The 24398-nt window shown below is 35.1% G+C and overlaps 1 protein-coding gene across 1 annotated transcript in view; it reads right to left on the bottom strand.

Annotated features, from left to right (window-relative positions):
• The window catches only part of LOC111505489 (integrin alpha-PS5), a 184506-nt gene that overhangs the window by 23923 nt on the left and 136185 nt on the right, over positions 1-24398 (bottom strand). The window contains exons 13-16 of the mRNA XM_074178103.1: positions 21909-22183; positions 15195-15402; positions 2264-2427; positions 2034-2097 (exon numbers count right to left, since the gene is read on the bottom strand). Coding sequence (XP_074034204.1) covers positions 2034-2097; positions 2264-2427; positions 15195-15402; positions 21909-22183 — 711 coding nt within the window. The remainder of the gene's footprint in view (positions 1-2033; positions 2098-2263; positions 2428-15194; positions 15403-21908; positions 22184-24398) is intronic.

The following is a 24398-nucleotide window of genomic DNA, read 5'->3' as shown; positions in this document are numbered from 1 at the left end:
AATAGACCCTTGCGGGTTACGATGGAGGGTCGAAAAGACCAACCCACTTTGGATTTAACATAAATTAACCTAGATGAACTGCGAAAGTACCTTTCATCTATAAAATCTATAAAATGCTGAACAAGATGTTCCTTAATGATCTTCATGAAAAATAAATGATAGGTTACTACATGATTTATGGTCCAAAAATGTTCCATTATGAAAATACAAGGTGTTGAAGTTGAAAAAAAGGAAGATATCTAATAGTAGGGCTATGCGGATTCTAGGCCACTTCAAGGCCACTGGAGGTGGCCTGAAGTCAGCATATTATTTTGGCCTTGAATCTGCATTAGATTTTGACATATACGCTGGGTCTTGAAAATTTCCGTCGCTTAAGATCGAATGTCGGTCTATGTCGAATGGGGTTGATGCGGTGGTTCACCGCATCAATTGTTCGTGTTGGTAACTGAGATTTTTAGTGTCTGATGCCACATTGTAGTATTGTTTGCTGTCATTGGTCGTGTGAAAGATGACGCTGGCTGTTATTAATCGAATGTGGTATATTATTGCTGACAAAAAATGGCAATATCGGCAAATCGAACCAGCACATGGAGGTGTGCTGGTTCGATTTTCTATAGGTTGTTGGGTGAATGATGGTGGGCGGGGTGGTCTTGGCTAGTCGTGAGGCTACTGGTTGTTGTGTTGGGAGAGCCTGGCAAAAATAACTGTCAGAGATGAGATGCGTGCTGATTGGCTTTTATGTTGAAAAAACATAGAGATGTGTTGTTCTTGTTGCGAATGGTTGTTGTATGTGTGGCAGATGGCGACGATGGTGTATGGACGCATGAGGTGAGAATCGAAATTGCTGTCGAGGTCTCCTGATTCATTGTTATGTGGAAACATTATATAAAAACATGTTTGAGAGTTTTCAAGTGCGTGGGTGCATAACTCACCGCCCAGGAATGCGCGCAGTTATGTTCACTTCATTTCAAACATGGAAACATTTCTGTTTTTGAATCTTGAAATCTAATACCTAACCAACAAAAAAGAAAGCAACTAGAAAGCACCTTGTTATTTCAAGTATTAGACCACGCCCATTGGCCATACCCGTAAGAAGGCCACACGCCACACCGTATAGGAGTTAACACACTGTATAGAAGTAAATACTTCTATACGCTGGCCAAGGCTTTCTAGATTCACTCATGCTATTCAAATGTCTTCACAAGCGCCACCTAGCTGTCAAAAACTTAAATTTTAACTATGTTGGTGCACTTCAAATATATTGCAGTAGATTTCAGTAGATTTTCAATGACACTGTAGGTAGTTTTCCCGAATAAAATGTGGTCATGCTGCTTCGAAGAGAATAGTGCGCAGTTTGCCCAGGCTACTCAACGTTTGTTTATCATCACCCGAAGACCAACAATCGAAACGTCGTGAAGTAACTTGGTTTGGAATCGTTTAATTTTTAATTTTAATTTCTTGTTGATAATATTTTTTCATTTTTTTTTAATTTTCAGCCCATGCTGATAGTTAAATTTTTAAATTTTTTTAGGTTGTCGCTTGTATGTTATTTCTTTGTAATTTCAGTTTTTTGTTTCATGAAATTATTATTTTTCAGCTAACCTTTTGAATTTTTTACAGATTCTTTCAGGGATTCCACATCAATTTATATTATATTAGACAATGGAAGTCCGAACTGATGGAATGCAGGCTATTCACTCCGAGTCGTGTATTTCTTGGGGGGGAATGACGTCATGATCGACTTCGTGAAAAAATAGATGAGTCACCGGATGCAGTAGTTTATTTTATCGAGTCGACAAATATATGCGCGTCGTTCGTGGAAAAGATTGTTTGAGTAAGAAATTGACCTTCGTCAGTAGTTCGAAACGCGGCTCCTTGGTTTCACTTGGATGTCGTCATTGAAAGAAAATGAGATCGTTTCTGTTAGTGATGAAATGATTGGTGAATTTGGAGAAATTCAAAAGAAATTGAGTATTTATTATGGTCAGGTTGAACCTGGGACTTGGTTGAATGAAAAATTGATTTTCACTTACTTTGTAGATGTGTGTGAATTCAGTAGTGGCATTGCCAAAGGAGTTACCTTTCTGCTCACTCTTTCTGAAAAAAGAAATTAATATATAGTAACATTTTCATGAACTGTGCTATACGGATTGGTTTATCATTAATTCACTGTTTCAGAAAAAAATCAAAGTTGAGTTGAGTTGAGTCATAGTATTCCAAAATGATACGAGTAGTTCATAGATATAATATAATTATTACTCACCCATATATTGTAATATCGGCTTCTTTTTTAATTTTCAATGTGTAGATAAAAGTATCCCCATTCGTATTGTTGCTAGTTGTGAAAATTCTTCCAAATATTGGGAGTTCATAAGTACTCAAGTCTTTGTTTATATTAGTTACATCAAGATCTAGATTAATACTCATCTGAAAAAAATATTGATTGAAGCTATGCATATATATTAACATTCATTAGGTGAAATTGTGTCTTGAATGATCATAGTTAGAAACTCTAGTTGGAGCAACTATATAACATATTAAATCCCTAGATGAGTTCACGATTGTTTGAAGAATATATACTCATTACATGAGTGATATATTGAAAGTATTTTTTTCAAGAACCATAACATTTCTTGATATGCCTTAGGCAAGCGAATAATCAATATAATTTAAGGCGTGCTCCTAGAAGATACTCACATGACTAATAGATATAGCAGCTGAAAAATAAAAAACTATCAGACATATATCCAGTTACGTGAAAAAATCGAAATGTTTTCAACGTGTGACCACCTTATATACAAAATACATTTATGGCAAGCCATATACATGTTATATGCGAATTACAGCTTCCTGCGAAAAGTGCTAATTGTGCAGTATCAGCAAGATGAACACTTGTGCTCCAGACAAAGCAATTGCTGACACTGTTCAAATATTGTTTTTCATACCAAACATATAAATAGACCCTGCGAGGTCAAAAAGACGTTCATTAACGATTTAATCATTCTCAAGTATAGTTCATATCAATTACTTATTCAGTTAATGTTCCAAGTTTTTCACATCATATTCAAATATTATAATAAAGTGTTTATGAAGAAATAAACCAATTTTTGAAAAGTGGATTGTGAAAAACAAGATATAACAAATTGGCGCCGTCGGTAGGATTCCTGAACATTGCTAGAACAAGAAAATTCTAACTGGCAGTGGTGGATTCCAATCCTTCAAGGAATCAAAGAACCAAGCCCTTCGAGGAAACAAAGAACCGAGCCCTTCGAGAAAGCGAGAACCAAGAGAACCCGAGGAGTCATCACTTGAAGGAAACCACGGAAAGAACACCTGGTGAAGCCCCTGGTGGAAAACTTCGAGAACAAAACGAATCACCCATGAAACAAATACTGTAAGTCAACAAAGATTCATCTCGTTCATTGTATTGAATTTTATTTCATTTGCAATAATCAAACAGATTGATTATTGGCTTATTGTAAAACCAATTGTTGATAATTGCACAGATCAATTATCATCAAAATAATCGTACTGTTCGATTAACAAAAAGGTATTGAGTATTGCTATTATTGATTTATTTATTATAGTCCAGTGAATCGATTCATTGAGCGATATGCCTGACAACGAAAATGCCCCTGAACCAATCCCTGAACCTATTCCCGAAATTGAACCATATAAATTGTCGGAAATATTTTCGATCGTCCCTGAGTTTGAAGGAGACCAAATATTTCTAACAACCTTTACAAATGCTTGCGATTGTGCATACCAAATGTCAACTCGCAATCAAAGAAATCTTTTGACAATACATATTAAAAATAAACTTCGCGGAAGAGCTGCCCAACTGATAAGCTCTCGAAACCCCGAAATATATCAAGAGATCAGACACCTACTGAATTTAAACTTTGGTGATACCCGAGATCTCACCTCCTTAATCCAAGACCTGCAAAGACTAAAACAGTTACCAAATGGAACCGCGTTGATATTTTTCAACAGATTACAAGTACATAACCCCAAAATGCACGCTTGTATTCAAAAATCTACTCTCACTGCTGATCAAAAAACAGCTCAATCGAGACTCATCGAAACCATGACACTGAATACACTACTTACCGGACTTGAACCCAGACTAGGACAAATCATACGCGCTGGAAACCCCAGAGACATGCTCGAAGCACATATGCGAATCAGGAGAGAACTCCAACTTTCGTATTTCGAAAACCAAAAGCATGACAAACATAACCAACCGAAGAACAACATTTCCAAAAGACCCCAACAACCTCAGTCTTCAAGAACGTGTAACTTTTGTGGACGCTTTGGTTATTTGTCGAACGAATGCTGCCAAAGACAACGACCACCACCAAATAACACAAATTCCTTCCAAAATACGAACTTTCCGAAACCAAATTTTCCCCAACAAAACCGTCCTCAAACGAATTTTCAAACCAATCAACAAAGACCACAATTTCAAAACAATCAACAAAGACCGCAATTCCAAAATACCCCACCTAGGCCAAATTCCCAAAACCAAAACCAGAATCGTCCCTCAGTAATTCAACGCAACCCCAACTCAAATCAACAAAGAACACATTGCGTTAAATATGAAGAATCACAACCTCTCCAAGATTATAACACAGAGTATGAGAACTACTATACAGCTAGTAGCCAAGAAAATGACTATTATACTGATAATGGTCAATGCCCGCAGGAACAACTTGAACGATACGATCAATACAACCAATATGATCAATACAACCAATACGATGAATATGACCAAAATGACCAACAAGACCAATATATAAACAATCCAAATATCTCAGGATACCAGGATTTTCTTTCACTTCCAACACAACATCCCCCTTCAGATTTCAGTCAATCCCAAGACATAACATCGGACATTCAAACCCAAATCCAATCGATTAACCTAGAAGATTATAACCCCGATCTGAACTTCCCGGAACAACGCTTTATGTAAGTTCACTTCACTCCATGAATTCAAAAAACTTATACTATATCAAAGACCTTTCAAATACCTTCAAAATTTTAATAGATACAGGTGCAGGAATTTCGATATTCAAACCAAAAACTTGTGAAAAATACCTTCACCGATTCCCAGAAAATGTAATAGTCCAGGAAATCATGGACCAAAAAGTTTTAATCACTGAATCGACCCTGATCAATTTCAAAGATAATGATCCCCACAAAGTCTATGTTTACAACCTTGATATTGAATTCGATGGTTTATTAGGATCCGATTTTCTGGAAGATTATAATTGTATTATTCATATAAAAAACAAACAAATAATTACAAATTTCAAAACAGTTCCTTTATTCAAAGTTATAGATAATGAAGTCACTGAGAATTCGAAACCAAACCAAATTTCAATTGAACCCAGAACAGAAAGAATATTCAAACTCAAAAGTAACTTAAAAAATACCGACGCTATATTGTTAGCGCAAGAAAAAGATAAAGTCAGAATACCAAATGCTTCAGTAAAAATTGACAAAAATGGTGAATTTTTGACATCCATCATAAATGCCAACGCAATCCCCAAAACAATCGATTTTTCAGACCTTATTCTCGAACCAATAACAGACTTTGAATCAATTTTGAACCTTAACACCTCTCACGATGATTTAAAATAAATTGACAGAACTCAAGAGATAAAAAACCAACCCAGACTTGACCATTTAAACCATGAAGAAGAACAAATGATAACCGAATTATGCTTAGAATTTTCTGACATATTTTATCTTGAAAGCGACAATCTCACCTCCACAAATGAAATTAAACACACAATCGAAACTAACAATGCGAGACCCGTGTTTACAAAATCTTACAGATACCCTAATATTCACAAAGAAGAAGTCAAAACCCAAATTTCCAAAATGCTTGATCAAGGTATCATTCAACATTCGACATCCCCATGGCCATCCCCTGTTTGGGTAGTACCGAAAAAGCTAGATGCTTCAGGAAAACCCAAATGGCGTGTTGTGATTGACTATCGAAAACTGAACGAACTGTCAGTAGCCGATAAATATCCGTTACCCAACATTTCCGACCTGCTAGATCAGCTTGGAAAATGTCAGTATTTTATCAGATCGAAATCGACCCAAAAGACGTTCCAAAAACAGCTTTCTCTGTTGAGAACGGTCACTATGAATTTGTCCGTTTGCTTTTTGGATTAAAGAACGCACCATCCACGTTCCAAAGAGTGATGGATAACATCCTCCTTGGCATCCAAAACGAGCGCTGTCTTGTATATATGGATGATATCATTATATACTCACCAACGATCCACGAACATATTCCAAGACTGACAGAAGTGTTCAAAAGACTAAGGAAAGCCAACTTGAAAATTCAGCCTGACAAATGCGAATTTTTCAGGAGAGAAGTCGCTTATCTTGGACATGTAATCACGAAAAACGGCGTTTAACCAAACCCCTCCAAAGTTGAATGCATCCAAGAATTCCCCCAACCAAAAAACCCAAAAGAAATCAAATCCTTTTTAGGCTTAGCTGGTTATTATCGACGCTTCATACCAAATTTTGCCAAACTTTCCAAACCACTCACAAAATTACTATAAAAAGATAACCCATTTAAATTCGACTCAGAATGTTTGAAATCATTCAACGAATTAAAATTAGCCCTTACTTCTAGTCCAATTTTGATTTATCCCAACTTCGAAGAACCTTTCCTCTTAACGACAGATGCTAGCGCATTTGCAATAGGAGCTGTTCTTTCACAAGGACCGATAGGAAAAGACCTTTCCATAGCATACGCCTCCAGAACACTATGCAACGCTGAATCAAAGTACTCTACGATTGACGGAGAACTTTTAGCGATTGTATGGGCTGTGAAACACTTTCGACCATACCTGTTCGGAAGAAAGTTCAAACTCATCACTGACCATAGACCCCTCACTTGGCTTTTTTCAATAAAAGACCCAGGTAGTAGGCTAGCACGTTGGAGACTCAAATTAGAAGAGTACGACTACGAAATAGAGTATAAACCTGGCAAAATGAACAAAAATGCCGATGCCCTATCACGGATCAAAATTAATCACTTCAGAGAATGTGTAAATTTTCACGGAAAACTTACGATACTCGCTTCAAACGAAATCGATGAAACGAACAAACCAACAGACACAGAAACACAAGACACAGAAACACGAGACACAGAAACACAAAACACCAGAACACGAAGAAACCCCCTTCGAACAAATTTTACAAGAATACGAAAATTTCAGTCACTTATATGAAACTCGATCCCTGATTGACTACTCAAAAATCAAATTTGACAATTCGCAACTTTTAGACAAATCACATAAATACATCCTCACTTTTTTCTGTCAAAACAAAATAGAAGATTTTCATCATGAAATCATAGATGACATATTCGAGGAAAATGCCGAATTTTACAACGATAGAATCAATATTCTCTCAAGTAAAACCGTTAAAGACAGAAAATATTTCATAATCGCTATACCCTTCGATCATACCTCAACCGTAGAAATTCTATTCTTTATCCTTTATAAATGGACAGATGACATAGACGGTTCCAAAACGTACTTTGTCGAAAATAATTTGGATTTATCAATTTTGGAAATTCTTTCTTTCATTTTCGCTGAAAAAGAAATTGAGATAACAGTATGCCAAAATCTAACAAGAACTCCCGACGAAGACCAAATTCCCATCGTAATGGACCAATGCTATTCAGGAAAAAATAATTTACATCGAGGAATAAACGAAACGGTTAGACGCGTAAAAGAAAAATATAATAGGCCAAATTTAATCAAAGACGTAGAAAATTTCGTTAAGAACTGCGAAACAAGCAAAAAAGCAAAAATTTGCAGACAAAACCTCAAAAGCCCTTTAGTCATTACAGAAACTCCGAAAACACCATTCGAGAGAATAAACATTGACATTCTTGAAATTCCCACAAAAAACTATATACTTACAATTCGAGACGAACTCACCAAATTTACCCAAGCTTACCCAATTGAAAATAAATCAGCAAAATCAGTAGTAAACACTTTACTGCTATACTTTCAGCACTACGAAACTCCACTCAGAATTCATTGTGACTTCGGTCGAGAATTCAACAACGCCCTACTGAAAGACCTTTGTAAACTTTATGACATTAAACAATCATTTTCTAGTGTGGACCATCCGCAATCAAACGGTTCCTTAGAACGTTTTCACGCGACCCTTCTAGAAATGATAAGAACAAATAAAATTGACAACCCTGATGAACACCCCTTAGGTATTTTACCATACGCAATAATTTGTTACAATAACACCAAAAACAAAACACACGGATTCACCCCTTACGAACTATTATTCGGACCCGAAACTCTGTACAACCAAAAAGAACTCGTAACCAAGTACATACGAGATTTAAATAATAAAATCTCTTATTATTATATAATTGCTCGTCAAAGAACACAAAACCAAAAAAAAATCCAAAATTCGATTCGATAGAAATGTTGCACAAAATATACCTGAGTATAAGGTAGAAGACAATGTTTACGTTAAAGAATCCCAAATTAAAAATAAACTAGAAAACAAATTTAATGGCCCATTTGAAATTATAGAAATCTACCAAAATTCAGCAATGCTAGTTAATTGGAAGACAAGACAAAAAACAAAAGTAAATTTTGACAGACTACGACCTTGTACTGAAAATTGATTTCATTTTCAGGATTCTCCTGCTGATTTCAGCAACACACACAACACATTCCCAATACTCCGTTCAACCCATTAATAACACAATAGGAATTTTTCTTCACGAAGAAAGCACTTTGAAAATTTCCAATGATAAATGGACTCTTCTCGTCTACAAAGACTTGGACTCCATAGAATTTGCCTTAAATAACAACAACAAAATTTTGGAAAACATGCTATATACTTTTGACCAATCAAACCCTAGAATGTTATCCTTTAAAACCGAGGTGAAAACACACATTAGTTTATTGACCCAAATATCTGACTCACTCGACTTGAAATATCGAGAAATACAAAATTATTATAAAAGATCCAAACGCGGAAGAATTAATGGAATAGGTATCTTCTGGAAAGCCATTACTGGTAATCTAGACTCGTCAGATGGCGAATATTACACCAACTGTATTAATAAACTCACTCAAGACGAACACCAATTAGAAAACCTTTTGAAAAATCAAATATCGGTGAATATCAGTAATTAGAAATTTCAGCAAAACTATTCAAAAACTTCAAATCGATGAAGACACCTTCAATCGAGATATCAAGCAAATAGAACAATCAATCTATAATATTTCAGACGATCTTGCGTATTATGAAACACAATTGAAAACATTGGAAATATGTGAAACATTAATGGAAAGCTATCTTTTCTTGGAATCAACTCTTGATGACATCTTGAATTCAATAACATTCGCTAAATTGAAAATACTTCACAGTTCAATTATCACTCCTAATGACCTAATGAACTCACTTCAGGAAATTTCTCAATCACTCCATAAAAACAATCTACCCTTACCCACAATGCTCTCACATGTTGCTCAATATATCGAAATCATCGAACTTGAAGCATATCAAGTGGACAAAAGAATTGTTTTCATATTAAAAATTCCACTGGTCGAACCAGAAACATACACTCTGTATCGACTTTTACCAAAATACCAATTCCAGATAACCGAACGGGACTTCATCACATATTATTAACTGTTCAAAAATATATTGCGAGAGATGACAAATCCTTGTTGTACATTTTACTTCAAAATTTAGAAAACTGTAAAACTCTGAATCATGGCGTAAGAATCTGTTCCGATCTACTACCCTACCCGATTGATAGCGAAGCTATATGCGAAGCCCAACTATTGAGAAGATTGACCGTCCTCCCGAAAACTTGCCAGTCTTCATTGATCTACGCTACGGAATACAATGTCCAGGAACTGAGTCTAAATTTGTGGCTCATAACAATATCTGAATTTCTACGAATCACCATTAACTGCGAAAATATGGAACCAGTTACACGAGTGATCAAAACCAATTCCCTGCTAAAACTCCAACCTGGATGCAGCTCATTCGTTGGAAGCACTAGAATTCACTCCAAATACTTCGTCGATAGATATAAGAACGTCACATACAAAAACCATGCCGTTCGAATACCATACAGCTGTTGCGATCATCTTCCTGAAAAACGATATCTTCCAGAACTGAAACCGCTGAAACTCAACAAAATCAACGTTGACGAGTTGAACATCGCTCAACATAAATTAAACCAATATTCCGAAGAATTGGATAAACTTATCAATGAGCCGTTTGTGAACAAGCACATATCATGGTTCACATATTGCACTATAACATTGATCATTGTATTAATCATACTTTACATCTTTTGCAAATGTAGACGAAAAGGACCTATACGAATCGGTATAACATCCACTTCGAATCAACCACACTAGAATAATCCAAGATCAGACAGACAACCATCCCGTATCTTAACGAGATTCATCCCCAGGAGAAGACCAAGTATCAACCTCCAGGAACCTATAGAAGAGGAAATCCAACTCGACACCAGTTTCCACAAGGAAAATGTTTTGTGAAAAGTTGCAGCAAAAAGCAACAACTTTTTGTATAAAAGGGGAGTTGTTATATGCGAATTATCGTCTCACACGTATCAAATTACAAAGCGATAACAGATTCCTGCTAAAAGTGCTAATTGTGCAGTATCAGCAAGATGAACACTTGTGCTCCAGACAAAGCAATTGCTGACACTGTTTAAATATTGTTTTTCATACCAAACACATAAATAGACCCTGTGAGTTCAGAAAGACGTTCATTAACGATTTAATCATTCTCAAGTATAGTTCATATCAATTACTTATTCAGTTAATGTTCCAAGTTTTTCACATCATATTCAAATATTGTAATAAAGTGTTTATGAAGAAATAAATAAATTTTTAAAAAGTGAATTGTGAAAAACAAGATATAACATACATATACTATATACTATAGGTACCAAGTCAGACACTTAAAATGAGCAACAAAGTCTCTAGATTAAAGTAGTAAATTTTATAAATAAATAAAACTGGCATCAATTTTTTTTAAATGATCACAGCGTCACATGAATGGTGATAAAATGAAGATATCAATATAAAAAGGTTAACAAACATAAGAACAGGCTTTATCCCAGCTTTTCAACATGAATCATTTTCCAAGAACTATGAATTGATCAGCTACAGCAGCATATTCTTCAATTTTGTAGAAACAGTGGTTGAGAAAATATCTTTTGATATTATTTTTGAAATTTCTGAAATCCAAAGATTTAACTGAGGGATGGAGATAGTTGTATAAATCAAATTTAGGGAGTTTTTTTGACTAACTGCTAACCTGTGTCTTGTATTATTCAATAAACATGCGGATCTTGTTGAATAATCATGATTGTGAGAGTGTTTCGGAAACATCTCAATATTCTTGTGAATCCCCAACAACACAACATAAATATATGATGTAGGAAGTGGCATTATTTCAAATTAAATAGGACTACAGTGTTCCCTATATCCTACGTTTGCCATAATTCGCATGGGTTTTTCATGACATCTGAAAATTGTGATTGAGTTTGTGAAATGCCCCCAAATCAAGGCTCCAAATTAAATAACTGCGTGGAATAGTGAATGATATGCTATCTTCAGTGTCATCAAACCTACAGCATTTCTCAACTGTCTAAAAATAAAGAATAAAACACTAGACAACTTACGAGTAGTTGCTGGACCAACTAAGTCTAGCATCAATATAAATACCTAGAAACAAAACACATTGGCAAACAGAACACATTTTGTTGGTGAAATGAAGCTACATAAGTGATTCATATAAATGATGAATAATAACGGGCCGAGGACAGAACCCTGAGGAACGCCATGACAAATTGGCTTTAGTGAGAAGGAATTTGAAATGCAGTTAACTAAGTAAAGAAAACCCTGAAATCAGAATATTCTATGAAAATACCATTACAAAGTGTCAACACTGCCAAAACAAAAACAATCAAAACGAAATTCTTGTTTTTTGGAAAAATCAGTAGTAGACCTGAATGGTAGACTGAACGAAATAATAGCAGAACACAATGTCCATATAGAGAGATTAAGTGTGCATTGGATGAAGAGGAATGAGACAAAGCAGAATCACGAGAACATTTCATTAAATTAGACCAAACAAAACGATTAATGTGCTTCAGAATTTTCAATAAACCCAAGAACACTGAAGAAAACCCCAGAGAAGTGGTTAGCAATATTTTGAACTCAGAAATGAAACTGAACATTTTCTCAGATGAAATTTATTTGTATTATAGAATTAGAAAAAAGACTGAGTCAAAATCAAGAAGCATTTATTTGGGGTTATATGGTTTCGAAGATATTATTATATGAATTTTATGATCTACATGACATCTTGTCAAGAAATAATTAACTTATTCCATATCCTCAATTAGTCGAGTCAGTTATGAATTATTGTATTCCATCTTGGGAGACGCATACAATATATCTCACTTACTATTTTACAAAATGCTAAAAAATCATTATTAAAAAAAACTTTTTCAACAACTTCACGTAGAAACTAAATCATTGAATATCAACCCAGCTCCTAAAACAAATGTTTCATGAACATAAAAAATATTAGATCTGCAACTACCAAAAAACGCTAGATCAAAGACCATAATGCAATTATTTCGTCAAACTCCTTTTAATTTTTTTTTCTATTCAATGGGCCAAAATCATACATCATACATCTAATTTCAAACATTCTAAAAAATCCTAACAAATTCAAATTGGGATTATAAACTCACTTGGTGAACTGAATATCACCTACATCCCAATCATCTTCAGAAGTACCACCCTCCAGTCTCTCCTCTTCCTATTTTTATTTACTTTTTATTGAAAATTCAATTGTTTCACTACTTGTTTGTGAACTATTGACATGAATAATTGTGTGTGTTATACAGAATTTGCAAGATAGGCTTGGGGGCGTAGTGAATTTAATTTACACAATTGATAGTCATTAGTTCATGTTTTCATTCAAAATAATTATATTCATTTGGTACGTTGTTACTTCCATTTTGGATAAGCTTACCGACTTTTTGAATTGATATTTGGCATTCTCAACACACCCCCCCCCTTTCACTTCAATTTTAAAAATTTTTGAAGCGAATTATCCTTGAGATGAATAGATATTTCTCATTTGGAATAACAGAATAAATTCGTGATTTTGTAATGAGGAAGGAATTTATGATATATTCAAATAATTCTGGAGCCAGCGTCGTTGTAACTGCTATAGCAACGTCGTAGACACAATTGCATATGTTGAACCTAATTGACACTATTTATTAAATATTGAGCGGTAGACAAGTTATATTTATATCATTGTTGGTATTACCAATTTATGACAATACTTTCAACTCCATTCTTCCCCACGAGATGACGCCACATAAAATTTTTGTGATTCGAATTGATCAAAATATATGAAGGAACTATCCAAAAAGCCCTTGTTCAATTAGAAATGTCATCTTTTCTTTAATTTTGAATGGTAACATAAACAAATATAAATGTCATTACTAGGCGGATCAAAATGGATGATGAAAGCGCATACTGTTTCCAAAAAATATTGATATGTATTAGTTAGTAGTGTGGGTTCTTGAATTAATTATCGGTTATACTTCATCGACGGAATGTTCAGAGTTGGATTTACGTATTGGAGCCAACCAGGCATCAATATCTGTGGTGCCGTCTCTCACCTCAAAAAAAACTATCAGTAAAATGGTTGACAAATATGTTGAAATTGATAACTATACAACTGAGTTAAAACGAACAGTATCGTCATTCATTCACAGACTTGTTGAGCATTCATACGCGTAAGAGGCCATTGAATGTTCGCATTGCTGAGCACAAGAAGCACGCACAGCGAGGAGAAACCAGCAAATCAGGAATAGCAGACCATGTTTGGACCCATCAACACAACATCGAGTGGTCCCAAGCTGAGATCTTGCACAGAGAGGAACATTGGTTCAGGAGAAAATTTAAGGAAGCCGCATACATGTTGTCCAACAACGTATTCAGCCAGGCCAGCGTAGATATACGAAACATATGGAAACCCATCATCAAACGACAAATGACCAACTCCCGCCAAAACGGTCATCTCTCACGGAATCAGTGAAGCGGAAAATGGAAAGTAGAGAAAGTGAAAGTATTTCAACGACCTATAAAATAGTCATCTCTCGGAGGAATCAGTCCAGTCATCACCCGAAGACGATTGTAGATACCAACAATCGAAACGTCGTGAACTAACGTGACTTGGAATCTCTACACTTTTATATTTTTTTTTATTATTTTCTTTTTTCATTCCTTTAATTTTTATTTTTTCAATTATTATATTTTTACTTGTAGGTTATTTCACTATCATTTCATTTCAGGTTTATTGTTGCTTAATATAATTGTTATTTTCAACTATTCTTTTTTAATTATTCTTTTTTACTTGTTTCAGGGATTTCAAATAATTTTATATAGTAGACAATGGAAGTCCGAACTAGTTAAAATCATCACGAAACATTGTCAATCACCTTCAAACAAACATTCATACGCTCATTCGATGAATAATAAGTAAGTAAGCTTATCATGGCATATATAAGCGCCATCGTGACATAAGTAGATTCGTCTCTTCAGTGACATGAAGTTGTAATGTTATGAATGAAATAAGTGCTTCATCTTGCAATAGGTGCAAGATGCTGATGAGGAAATAAGATAGGTGTCTTATTTCGAAACTTCCAAGTTTGCCATTGAGGATGATAGTGCTAGGTGAAATTCAATAGCTTTTGCTCTACTACTTTTTGCTCTAACTAGACGTGCAAAGCATGTGTTTACTCGCTTCCAGCCATAAATAGAATAACTGCATCAAGACGAATAAGCACATCCGATTTCGAAATATTTCGATGTATTGGAATACCGAAACCTATTGAATGACTAGCAAAATCACAAAGTTCAATCCCGATGGATTTATTCGAAAAGTGAAATGGAACTCTTCTTGACAGAATAGGGCATTGCCTCGCTATTAATGGATAACAATTTGAATAATTTAAAATAATGATTTTAAAATGTTATTTATTGGTCCTTAATTTATCCGTTACTTTTGGGAAGCACTGAATACAGAATCATATATGAACATACCATTTTATTTTCACGAAGCGGATCTCCCACCAAACAACTGATGGCAGATGAATTCAAAGTTCTGCATCTTGGACCAATTTGTCTGAAAACAATGATATCTGGTAAGACGATTTCCAGTTTCGTAGAGTAGGCATTTTCTCCTTCGTTTTTGATGTATGCCATCAGTTTCAGATAGGGTTTTGATCCAACGATGTATGATTTTCCATTGCTGAAAATAAAATTCCATTTCACCCTTTTTAAAATACAAGCTAGCTTTTCCAAACTAACTTTTGGATTTTTTGTGTACGGCATGTTATCAAAAAATCGAATTTTTAGTCTTAATAAACTGTTTGCAACATTTTTCATCCTACAGAAAGTATACATTAGGTTCACTTCTGATCGGTCCTGGATCGAAGAGAGCGGATTTTTTTTTCTTATATTGCATAATGGCAATATTCAACGATAACAAATTCCACAATTTTTTTTTACCATGATAGCTTTGTATAGTACACTAATAATGTTTCGATAATATTGTTATGAATGATCTGAATTTATACTATAAGTTATACTTTATATCTCGCTTCGGGGTTCTACCAAGTTTAGATGAATCAACGAGATATTCAAAAACAGCGTTCAGCACGGATACGAGAGGATACTATTTGGGCCCAAAAACGCTCCAGCGATGTTTCATAGCGTCATGAATAACATCTTTAGAGGTATACAGAACGAGAAATATCTTGTGTATCTCGACGACACCATAATGTTTTCCACACCTCTATAGGAACACCTCAGATAAGTTTTTGAACGATTGAAGACATTCAACTTAGAAATCCAGTTGGACAAAAGTGAATTTCTGCGAAAAGAAGTCGCTTACCTCGGGCATATAATAACTCCAGATGGAGTGGAACCAAACCCATTAAAAATTTCCAATACCAAAACATTAACAGCAAATTAAAGCATTCCTTGGATTTCTCATGTATAACAGAAGATTCTTGAAGGAGGAAGCAATCAATTCCAAAAGGAAAACTCTATACAAAGATGTGTAGATCATGCATGAAATTGATTGCTTTCCTCATTCTTTTGAAAGATTACCACATTTCATTATATAAAGATGTAGAAGTAGGAAGCCAAAACTATTATTTCCCACTTATACTCGTGAAGGACTTTGTTGAGCTGACTAAACCCTTAACCGAATGCTTAAAGAAGAATGCAAAAATCGTACATTCAGCAGACTTTATAGAAAGTTTTGAAACTTCAAGGAAATTCTTATCAGCAATCCTATTCTGAAATAGCCAGATTACTAAGCTCTCCATTTCAACCACTGATGTGAGCAATTTTGCACTATAAGCTATCCAAAGGAAAAATCTGAAAGGACAAGCCTATCGTCTGTACGTCAAAAACTTTGAACGGCACAGAACAAAGGTATTCGACAACAGAAAAAGAAGTCTTTGCGATTGTTTGGGCAACCAAGTATTCTCGACCGTATCTCTATGGAAGGAAGCTCATTGTATGTACGGGCCACCAACCACTACAGTGGCTTTTTTCGTTGAAGGAGCCCAACTCAAAATTAGTAGGATGAAGACTTCGCCTAGAGGAATATGACTACATAGTCGTATACAAAAAAGAAAAAACACAAAACCAACGGTGGTACTGTATCCAGGATATAAATCAATCCAATAGAAATTGATGCACGATCCACCCAAGTTGAGAACGATACGGATTTGGAACAACTCCCAATTCACCTTACACGGATGGTAGAAACAGATCGATCATCCCAGAGCCTGTGGACACGGGAATCCAACGAAAATAAGTTTTTCGTGCACCTGATTCCCCACCGACTATTCCAGAACCAATGATTGTCAAAAATCTGATACCACCTGAACTACCACCAATACCCGATATTCCAGAAACTACTTAAGACTCCAGACAAGAAGCAGAACCACCAGATAGTATATAGATTATACCAGATGCAATCGACCAGAACGTGAAATAGTTTATAACTACTGCTTTCAACAATCCCGCACCACCAGAAGTAGTAAAACGAAGAAAACGAACAATAATCCATGCTCAAATTTCCCAAGATAATAATGAAGAGAAAATCGAATCTCCACTCATTGAATTCTGCGAATCAATAAAGAAATACTTCTGCTACTTCGACAAGGAAAAATGTATTTGTACTGTCTTCAATGAAGACCATCAAATTTTGGTAAGGTTTGAGACTAAAACAATAGTTGTAGAAGTACCTTTGGAAAAAGAAGAACTCATCAAACATGATAACGAGGGAAAAACCAAACATCAAGGCATCAATGAAACCTATATAGCAATCAAAAGAAAATACTTCTGGCCTAAGATGAAGCACTCGGTAAAATAATTCATAAACTGTTGCTTAGTTTGCAAAAAAAATCGAATACGAGAGACGCAGGCCCGTCATTCCCTTGAGAATAACGTAAACTTGAAATTTCATAAAATCAACATTCACTTTATAACACCCCCGCACCCCCAAACAAATAGATTGATTGGGGGTTTCCAGAAATCTATACGGCATATTTTATGAGCATTAATATTACCTATTACCAACAAATTTTTGACGATCATCGCAAGAAAATATCACATACGAAATAGCCAAGGAAATACTTCTGAATGATAAAATCCGTTTCATTTGAAGCGGAAATGAAAACTAAAAGGAACAAAACGCGTTCAAAGTAGGAGATCAAGTCTTTAAGAGACAACCAGAAAGCGGAAGAAAGAATATGGAAATCCGTTATTTAGGTCGTTTTGCTATCGACCAAATAAATTAAGATAATACATGCATTATATTAAATAGTATCAATCACAAAAGCAGGTTACATTTCGATAACGTAATGTACTCTATTGTTCCAGAACAACTCCTGGACCATTGGGATAGTCGAACCCTCAACAATGACCACCACAAAAATAATCGCAAATCCGGGATTGCTGCCCCAAAAACTTGTCACAACCGTGAATATTATAGACTATTCGACCATCATCAGAGTATTTGACCTCCAGGACCTGATTCAAGAATTTCAATTGATAAAGGATGTTATCGCTCATATAAATTCCGGTTTCCAAGACATGGTCCCAATTCTAGCAATGGTATAAAAAACTACTTTCACATAATGGATTACAACTACAACTACAAGAAATTGAAGTTAAATTATTCCAATTGTTTCCCACACTAATATTGAATCGCATAAAACGAAGAATAATCAATGTTCTTGGCAGTTTCGTAAAAGTGATAACCGGCAATTTTGATACGGAACAACGATATGAAGATGCAATTCAAAAATCCAGTATCACCAAAATGAACAAAAAATATTAATGGATGAACAGATTTCTTTTATCACAAAAGCAATCAGAAAATTCAATTCCACACTATGCACACTAGCGAGGAATCAACTAACAATTCAACAGAAACTCGAGCAACTAGTAGGTGCAATCAAGGAAAAGATAACATCATATGCTGAAATATATGAATTACTGGGTATAAATGCGGTATTCCCACAGTTAATAGCTACCACTAATTCAATTCTGAAGATATTAAAAGATCTGGAGGATGCCTTTGCCAAAATAGCGGTTCAATACCCATCCATTATAGTAGCTAATGATCTTTTCGAAGAATTGCAAAATATCCCCTATCATGCACACCGAGCTGAAGCACAATCTCAATGTGGGGTGCATCTTATCCGATTCACGCAAACATATGAAAATTGCCATTCAGAACCCATAAAACTATGTGACAAGAAGATTCAGATGATAAATTACAACCAGTGGATCGCAATATTTCCGAATGGAACAACGGACTCGTCAGAATATGACAACGTCTCAGAGGTATCTATGTGATTGAAATTCCAGAAACCTGATAATTAAAAGGTCCAAGAATCACGTGACCGGAGAAGACGCAATGAGCCAACAATGACAGTGTTCTACATCTGTCCGGTCAACATTTTTGCCTTAATGCGGCATTCCCGCATGAAATTGAGTTTCCACAGTAGAGATAGAATCATTCCGCCGAAGACTGCAATAATCAGAACAATAATCCCAAAAAAGTGGTGTGGATAGAGTATACGGAGTTTAATGAGAAAATATACATATTTCATCAGTTTTCTCCCTATTTTCGGACGATATTCATCTCGCCAGGAGCTGAAAACTACACGACAAATATCGTCTGGCTTTTATAGTCTAGAAGGAATACATCAGCCTTATTAGCTTGTATGAACCTGAGAAGGAGTGAACAGTTCCAATAAATTCGCCTCTAACGTTTTTCCACAACAGATTCAATATCCTCCGGAGCGTAAGGTAACACCGGTGTCTTGTCAATACCATTGGAGACAAAGCTGTTGAAGATGCCATCCTGGCTGATCATGATAAAGCTATTTTTTGACTTCAGCCCACTCGACCTGAGGAAAGCGAAGGACAGGTGCTTTAATAAGCGAAGGTTTTCAAACCAATGTATTGACTCCACAGTAGAGAAGAGATATCTGCGGCTTTCATGTGGGCCTATTGCTGAACGGTTTTCAACTCGGTGACAAAGTTGTGATCATTCCGTTCAGTGCTTCAATTCCAGCTCAAGGTTCTGTGATCCGCAGATTTGAATTCAAGAATTATTTTCAAAAAGGAGTCACTCCATTGGAAAATCATTAATCTCCGATTATAGGGGGTCTGTAAAGGCCCCCCAGGAATTGATTGATATATTTAACGCTTTGATTAATCGGTTCCAAAGCAATGGTAGAGAAAATAAAATCTCAGTGAAATCAGTTTGAATACCTACTTGCTGCTTTCTTCTATTGAAAACAACTACAACATGGCGGCACTGCTATATTCCTCATGAATTCAACAACATTCAAGCCAATAGATTTGATTATATTCAATAGTGAACAGAACGCTGAGATCTTTGGTATTGAATTGATAAAAGAGAAAATTATAATCTATCTGTGTGAAGTTTTGTATTACGTAGTGAAATATTGATTTTATGTCGACATCAACATATCTTGATAATTTGAAATGCACATTAGGTTCCATCTTTCAGACCTAGTCATATTATTTCTAATGCTGAAATTAACACTACCGATTGTGAAAGGGATATTTTTGACAAACTCAATTATGTTCTGTTTCTTGCCACGTTTCTTATAGTAAGTAATCTGGTGGATGCAATATTCACTTTTTTGCTCAATGTAATTGTTATTTTCCAGCTAATCTTTTTAATTTTTTACAGATTTTTTCAGGAATTTCAAATCAATTTATATTATATTAGACAATGGAAGTCCGACTAATGAAATGCACAATGAAACATTGTCAACCACCTTCAAACAATATATTCACTATTGCGCCATTCAAAACATGACGGATCTCCAGTGGTATGTTTCAATGATACCCACAAGGAGATGTGACGATATTTTTCTAACTTGAAAATTTCAGCTGATATAAGCAGAGGGTCAGAATCCATTTCTGCATAAATATTATTATGTCACTACCAACACTGCCAGTTTGAGATACTCAATTTCAAAAATGTTACATCTCTCCTGAGTTCTTTCTTTTAAGGTGCAGTTACTGAGGAGGGTGTTCTAAGAGCGATAATATCATTGCAAAACTCCAAATGTTTTTATGCTAACGAACTCAATAGTGTCATTATCAAGGAAACATCCAGTATACCTCTGTTTCCTTCCACGAAGATATTATCACATATTTCTAACTGGCATATTCCCAGATCCATTCAAATTCCCAAAGGTTATTCATTCTTAAAAAAGGAGACTCATCTCTTCAAAACCCTTTTCATTATATCCCATTGGTATCAGTTTTTTCAATATCCATTGAAAAACTTATAGAACATTACGAATCAAAATTTGCCTCACCCACCGTACTCCCCAGACCTCTCGCCAACCGACATCAATTTTTACAAGTACTTCGATAATTTTCTCACCGGTAGAACCTTCGAAAATCGGAATCAGGAAAAACGGCTTTCGTCGACTCCATCAACTTCATTATCAACACCCAATTTTTATGCTGATGGAATAAATCGACTGGAGGTACGTTGACAAATATGCAATGATTCAAATGGTGCTTATTTTGAATAAATTGAATAATTATTCACGGAGACATTATAGTTTGATCTAGACTCATAAAAACGGACAAAAAATTTGAAACAACCTGATAATAATCGCGTCTTAGTTTGCCATATTCATGCTTTAGAAAGCATACAACCGGTCTGCAGGTCATACGACCCAGTCTTCAGGCAATGTTCATTTATTTTATGAACCTTCTCCAAAGAGTGTGTAGCTTTGGAGAACCTAAAAGATACCAATATACCTTTTCTCACAGTTCCCATAACTTATTCATAACATAAATCTAAGACCTTTCATTTTCAGTTTCGATATTTTCATCTTCAGGTTCCCGAATACGTTGGAGTGAACTTGATGTGTTAAAAGGTACTTTTATGTCAATTTCTCTAAAAATTCTATCCATCGTTTTTTTAAGTTTATTGATTATGTGTACAATGGCTGGTGCTGTCAGGAATATATCAGAAAGTACTGTTTTATATGAATGGTAGTAACTCCTTGTTGTCATAAGTAAACTCAATATTCGTCCTCTGCGTTACTTTCATTTTGCGATTAGTGGCACATTGCATTATATTATCTGGCAAATTTATTGCAAGGAAAATATTAAATTTGTAAAATTTCATTATGATTTATTACGATTTCCACTAAACATAATACTAACCTCAGTTCCGGAATATTCATATCAACAAATAATTTTGATCTACAGTCATTGTCCTCTCCACAATCCAGGGTAAACGGTATATGAATTTCGTAATACGTTTTATTAGAACGGAAAATGTCCAACACTGGACAATTCAAGCATAGTCGATCGTAATCGTTCACCATTATAGGCGTTTCTAAAACATTTCCTTTTACAGCCTTAGGATTGATGAGTTCGTAATATAGCGAAGCTGTTATTGGAATTGATGTTGCTGAGGAGTTGAAATTTTCGGGAGGCTGAAAACAATATGTTTACATATTTTAAATGAATTTCATTCACATTTCAATAAATTTTATGTCATAAGAAGATGGTTTTTTGTGAGAAACTTCAAAAACGGTATTAGTAATATGATTCGCAGCCACCAACCATTTAAGATTCATTTAAGTATTAATCATTGACAAAATTTATCGTATCATTCATTAGAAATATATACTCCGAAATTAATAATTTGAAAGTGTATGTTTTTCTGGAAATATTCAAAATTTATGATGGAATACACCTATACTTGATGAAAATCTATAACGTATTCAAGTAACGTAACACTTCATTAAGATATGTTCACAGAAAAGTTAACAAAACTGTAAACGCAATTATTTGCATCATATGACCGTCTACATACTCAATGACTAACAATTTCATCAAAGTGTAGGTATAAACTAATTGAAGAAAAAAAAAATGAAAGAAATTTCAGCAACTCATTGAATGAACATTCAATTATTAAGATAGACAAAACTCTAGATCTACTTACTATTTGTTTATGGTGAAGATATTGTCAACACAATGAGAAAGAAGTTTTATTCATGCAGCGAAGAACTTTCTGAATGAAATTAACGATAATCAGTTGATTAATACTTTCTTATAATGGCACAGCAGATTTCATAGTCTGTTTTACTGATACAGGTGGACGGTTGGGCAAACTTATCAAAGTTGTCAAATCCATTCGTCCATCTATTACATTCGCTACTGAAATGGAGGTAAACAATTTTCTATGTTTTTACCACTTCTATTATTTATAACTAACGTTACTGCAGTTTCGTCCTATAAGAATATTTTCAAACGAATACAATAAACTGAAAATAATTGATAATATTAGCCTTTATATATCCTGTAGGTAACAGACCTGGGTAAAACATATTCATTTTAGGTACAGATATATAGACTATATTCTCGCCTGTTTCAAAGGAAGTACCCGACAGCTGAACCAATTTATCACATTTATGAGTAATCTCAATAGAAACATATAGTTCACATTCGAAACAGAGATGGAAAAACAGAATAATTTTTTAGACCTGATCATTACACATAATCATAATAAATTTGAGTTCAATGTATTCAGAAAACCGAACGTTACAGACATTACAATCCCAAGTTAGTCAGAAAACAAAGCCTCAAATTTACATACAGACTAATATACCTCAGGTCAAACAATCAGAAATCAAGAAATTTGTAACTCTAACATATTTTGGATGATTGACGGTTATTTCTGGAAAAACAATGTGATAATGGTATTCAGAATACATGCCAGGTTATCTGATCTCTTTTTCAATGCCAAAGATAAAGTGGACAAGATGGAGACATCTGGAGTCTATAAGCTTGAGTGCCCGGAGTGTAATAGTGTTTATGTGTGACATTGTGGCCGAAATTTCGCAAAACGGTATGCTGAACATGAGTGGTCTTTCGGATTGGGTAAAAATGATTCGACGATTTCAAACCATCCCTTGGAATGGAACCACAAGTTCCTGAATCTAAACGATGCGAACATTTTGCACTATGCAACTCAATTATTTGTAATCCTTGGGAATTTATAAGCATAAACATTACAGATGTAACCTGCCAAATGATCAAATTGATTTAGTTTACTCACCGGTTTTCAATTTTTTCTTTGAGGCCAGGGTTAACTGGTGAGTATGTTCATCGGATAAAGGTCACGTATAAACCATTTTTTGTAAAGCCGTATCCCATTCTATTCGCACACCGCAAGGCGGTGGAAAAAGAGATTAGAAAAATGAAGGGGTGGGGAATCATAGAACGTGCCTCTACTTCATATATTTCGCCGTTGGTGACAGCAGTAAAAAAAGATGGGTCTGTTCGTGTCTGCCTTGATGCTAGGAGACTGAATCGGGTATTAGAGGGAAACCACGAGATGGTGAGGCCAATTGAGGAAATCATGTTATCTCTTTCTGAAGCCAAAAATTTTACTTTTTTATATTTTCGTGCAGGGTACTTCCAAATACCCCTACATGTGGAGGACCGCAAATATACTGGGTTCCTGGTGGAAACCAGGTCCTACCAATTTCGGGTCATGACTTTCGGCATTTCAAATGCGGTCGGTTCATTCTACTGTTGCATTGATTTAATATTAGGGATTGAGTTCAGGGAATTCTTGATACCGTACCTGGATGACCTTTTGATTGTGTGAGGAACACCTGGGATACTTACATCAAGTTCTCA

This window comes from Leptinotarsa decemlineata, unplaced genomic scaffold (assembly GCF_025532065.1).
Source record: "Leptinotarsa decemlineata unplaced genomic scaffold, Ldec_3_MD MMD2_tig00003348_RagTag_RagTag, whole genome shotgun sequence".
Classification (NCBI taxonomy): Eukaryota; Metazoa; Arthropoda; class Insecta; order Coleoptera; family Chrysomelidae; genus Leptinotarsa; species Leptinotarsa decemlineata.
Note: the sequence above shows the minus strand (reverse complement) of the source record. Positions and strands in the feature narration are given on the sequence as shown.